This window comes from Orycteropus afer, unplaced genomic scaffold (assembly GCF_000298275.1).
Source record: "Orycteropus afer afer isolate SDZICR_OR568_19922 unplaced genomic scaffold, OryAfe1.0 scaffold00177, whole genome shotgun sequence".
Taxonomy (NCBI): domain Eukaryota; kingdom Metazoa; phylum Chordata; class Mammalia; order Tubulidentata; family Orycteropodidae; genus Orycteropus; species Orycteropus afer.
In genome coordinates this window covers 4,890,149-4,894,933 of record NW_006921764.1, presented here as the reverse complement: position 1 = coordinate 4,894,933, position 4,785 = coordinate 4,890,149, and the positions used below count along the sequence as shown (strand labels likewise).

The window sequence follows — 4,785 nt, the reverse complement described above, 5'->3', positions numbered from 1 at the left end:
TCCGGGCGGCCCTGGGAGGCCTACCCTGAGTGCTTCCCCATTCCCTCCTAGTTGCCTAGGGCGTCCAGGCGGGACCGCAGCTGGCGAAACAAGTCGCTCGGAGGCCGCGGGCGGTCACTCACCTCTTTCTCTCACCTCCCCAGAGGGGCAGCGTCGGACTTCGTTTTACCCCGCCGCCTTCCAAACGCTGCCTGGCTGCACTGGCTCAGCCTCGGCGACTGGCCGCCACCGCCGGCTTATTCCATGGCTACTTCCACCCGCGCGGCCGCAAGGGCTGGAGCGGGAGAAGGGTAGAGGGAGAGGAAGGGAGGGACTGGGAAAAAAGTGTAAAGGAGGGGGAAGAAGATCCAGAGACCTGCCGGCCAGTGCATGACGTCACTTCCGACTGGTTCGGAAGGGGCGGGCCCCAAACTTCCCTCAGCCACCTCCCCCGAAGCTAGGTGGGGGCGGGAGGAACCGGTAAAGGAGGTGATGGCGGTTCTTTTGACTCCGCGGTTCCGTATCCTTGTCAGTCAGAGCGAGCTTCGGGGCCCAAGACTGAGCAGGCCGAGTTTCGTAAGCCCTTGAGGTGGCTTATATCGGAAAAGAAGGACAGGTAGCCCTATAGGTAGATCTTAGCCAAATGTGTAGTGAAGGTGGGGATAGCTGAGGGAAGAGGGTGGTTTGGACATTGCTCCTCCGGTTTTTGGGTCCCGCCCCTTTACTGGCCCACCTGCTTTCTCTGGTGCTGGAGAAGGGAAGCGGGGACTCACCCTTTTCAGGAGCTATGCTCGTGAAGTGGCGTTGGAGGATCCACGAAAGCAGTATTTTGTAAACTGTAACATGCATACGAATCACTTGGGGACTTTGTTAAAATACAGGTTCCAACTCAGGAGTAGAGTCTGATATTCTGCATTTCTAAAAAGATCCCAGGATCCCAGATGAACCCTATGCTGCTGATTCCATTTAGAAATGAAGAAAAAAACGCCAAATCAGTTGCTGCATGAATAGTTACAGTACTAGATGGCAAGTTTCTGGAGCACAAGGAATATTTCTATAACCTAACCTATTTGCTTGATAAAGATGAGAGAGGCAGATGGTCCCCGAAAAATACCCTTTTCTGCACTGCTCAGAGCGCTCCCCCCCGCCTCGTCTCCCCACACACACCTCCGCCGGACCTCCCCACACACACCCCACCTTTTCATTTTTGAATATATATTTATGTAATCTAAATTTGTTAGAAACATATGTTTAATTTTTTTGTTTTTCAGGATTCTCTGGTCCTTTTCAAGCTACTCAGCTCTGGGATGGTATTATTCACTCCCTTTATACCCAAGTAGAAATAAAAAGAAGACGGCATAACTATGAACATACAAAGACTGTTTTATTGGTTCTGATGCTGTTGATGTAGTATTAACTCATCTTATGCAAAATATGTGCCTAAGTAGCACTGACATCTCTCGTCTTAAAGGAGTTCATCTTTGCCAAGTTCTAATGAATCATAAAGTATTTGAACCAGTAGGAATGAAACTATTCAAAAATGAAAAGGATTTGGAATTTGAAGATTCAAACAGCAGTCTTTACCGGTTTCTAGGCAGAAAGCCACCTCATGTTTTTTGCAAAAGGAAAAAAGATACAGAGAATGAGTTAATTGATGAAATAAAAGCAAAAGAACCTACAAGGTTAGTGTTATTCAAAATACTGTAATATACACTACTGTGTTTAGAACTTAGCAGAACTACTGTCAAAGCACTAAGCTTTAAATGTTACGCTTTCAGTTTTTTTTCAGAAGTCAATAAAAGAATAGCTACATAAACATTAATCCACTTCTGCATTTGTTTTAAAATTTGTGTAAGACATTATCACATAAAAAAATTTCAGAATTTATACCAGGAAAAACTTTATCTCCTCTGAGGAAGAGATATGCTTCCTATTTTTGAAAAATGACTTAGCCAATATAAAAATAAGTCAAGGTTATCTGGAAGCTAAGAGCATACATTTTCTACTCTATCATAGCATCTATGAATATTTAGAATATTTGCTTAGAATATTTGCTTTCTTTTTTTTTTTTTAATTCTAATTTGTCCTCGTTTGGTGATATTCTATTAAATTTGTTATGTGTTATATTGTAAGCTGCCTGAAATCCTTTTTGGAAATAGGCAATGTAAAACTAAATTTTAAATTATAAATTATAAATGTATACATGAATTTGTGGGTCATTGATGGTTTAGTGGTAGAACTTTTCTCTTCCATGTGAGAGACTTGAGTTTGAAACTACTTGCCTGTCAAAGGAGGCTTGCATGTTGCTATGATGTAGAACAGATTTTATCAGAGCTTCCAGACTAAGTCAGACTAGGAAGAAAGGCGTGGTGTTCTGCTCCTGAAAACCAGCCAATGAAAACCCTGTGGGTCACAACAGTTCAATAGGCAGGTGATCACAGGGATGGTGCAGGACTGAGTGACATGTCATTCTGTTTGCATAAAGTTCCCATTATGTCAGGGGCTGACATAATGGCAGCTGATAATGACAACAAATAAATTTTAATAAATGAATTAAAATGTGTACTTGGAATTTCGTTCTTGTATATAATGTTAAAATTCACATTTTTTTTTAACAGAACAGAAGATGAAATGATTTCAAATCTGCTAGCACAAGAGATTGGGGAGGAAAGCATTGAGGAACTTATTCATATACTGAGCTGGAATCCAGCTTTACCTCCAAATATCACAGTTAACAAACCTGTCCTCCAGCTTTCAAAAAAAGGTCATTTCAATTTTCATTATTTTTTTTTTTTTCTAGAACTTTGTAAGGAAGAACAGACTTTTCAGCTGTGGTGGAAAATAGTGTGTTTGGTATGTTGACTGTCCACTTCTCCCCCTCTAAGGGTTTCCTTCTACATAGTGAGTATATCAGACAAGACAGGTGAGGCGCTAGAGATCCACAATGTTGAGCTTCTTTGCACAGCGACCATGACCAGATTAATAGGAAATATTACAGTCCATAAACCTATTGCCATCAAGTCGATTCTGACTCAGCAACCTTATAGACAGAGTAGAACTTCCATATAGGGTTTCCAAGACTATAATCTTTATAGAAGCGGACTACCCCATCTTTCTCCCACAGAACACCTGATGGGTTCAAACTACCAACCTTTTGGTTAGCAGCAAAGCATTTAACCACTGTGTAGTCAGGGCTCCTTTACAGTCCATAGTTTTAGAGAACACATGCAGACTCACTACCAGTCCTGTTATCAATAATCCAAGACCATCTACTTTTGGACACATCCTTTGTCTGTTGCATAAACTTCTTAAACATGTCCCTGCTCCTTCCCTTTCCCAGAACAAAGCAAGCTGCTTATTGGTCTAGCCTCTTTACTATATACTTTGTTTACTTGTGGTTTTTCTCCATATAATACCAATAACGGGAGAAGAGCCCCATAGTTGAGGCAATTAAGAAGGATACACACACAGTTTTAATGATTATACCCTTTCCTGCATTTGGTCAAGCATGATGTGCATACTGGAAGAGCACAGTTTATCAACAACAGTTAGAATGAGTGCAATAAGGCAATATAGGGTGCTCTGTGGGTGCAGCTAAGGGGTACACAAATTAGCTAAAGGGAGTTACTGAAGATTCCCAGAGAATGTAATGTTTAAGCTTGATTATAAAGAAGGAATGGAAATTAGCCTGGGAATGAAGTGGAAAGAAGCACCTGAGGTAGAAGGAACTATATGTATAAAAGTACAGAAATAAGATAGAACATATAACAGCTGAGAAACAGAGAGCCCTTTTTGACCAGAACAAGCAAGGAGAAATGAGAAACAAGATGACAAGAGAAGCAGGCAAGAGCAGTTATGGGAGCTTTTTAGGTTATGTTGTTCTTGTCGTTCATTGCTGCCAAGCTAATTCCAACTCATGGCAATCCCAAATGTGCAGAGTAGAACTGCACGCCATAGGGTTTTCAAGGCTTGTGACCTTTCAGAAGAAGGTTGCCAGGCCTTTCTTCTGAGGCACCGCTGGGTGGGTTCAGACCACCAACCTATTAGTTAGTAGGTGAATGCTTAACCATTTGTACCACGCATGTTACAAAGGTTAAATTTTACTGTAAAAACAATGAGGAAATGCTAACCAAACTATGGTACATACATACAATGGAATACTATGCAACGCTAAAGAATAATGTAGAAACTGCAAAACACCGCATAACATGGATGAACTTGGAGGACATTATGCTGAGTGAAATAAGTCAATCACAAAAGGACAAATTTGTATTAGTCTGTTATTGTAAAAGTCAAGGAAAGGTTTATCTATGGAAGGAAATTTTCTTTGTTGGTTACCAGGGGTGGGAGGGAACGGGAAGGAATACTGTTAGAAAGAGATGAGTGTTGATTTGGATGAAGAGAAGGGCAATGTACCCAATGTGAGTGGTCAGTATGGTGGCATTGAGGAAGAGAAAGACATAGAGAGGTACATGGGAGGTACAGACAACAAAGATGAACCCTTCTGCACATACAGTACTGCGTTGTCAGTGAAGGAAAACATGGGTATATGGGTGGATAGATGGGTGGATAGGCTGAACTAGTAGGTATGTCTATGAAGCAGGGAGTGTACCCAAGAACATGTATAGGGTTGACAGACAACGGTCCTATAAGTTTACGTGTATGATCTGAATTCCCAGGTGTATAGTAGAGCTGACAAGAGGCAAGGTTGTAGTCACTGCTTGGTCACAGCCAGCTACCCAGAGGGACCAAGTAGTTGAACCTGTGGGCTCCGGACCATAGTCGCAGGGGACATCAAGCTCAACT

At 42.0% G+C, this 4,785-nt stretch overlaps 1 protein-coding gene across 1 annotated transcript in view; it reads left to right on the top strand.

Moving 5' to 3' along the window:
• Nucleotides 1-369: 369 nt before the first annotated feature.
• Nucleotides 370-4,785, top strand: part of DEPDC4 (DEP domain containing 4) — a 40,307-nt gene continuing 35,891 nt past the window's right edge. The window contains 5 exon segments of the mRNA XM_042781822.1: nt 370-595; nt 1,251-1,337; nt 1,340-1,661; nt 2,598-2,743; nt 2,864-2,902. Coding sequence (XP_042637756.1) covers nt 370-595; nt 1,251-1,337; nt 1,340-1,661; nt 2,598-2,743; nt 2,864-2,902 — 820 coding nt within the window.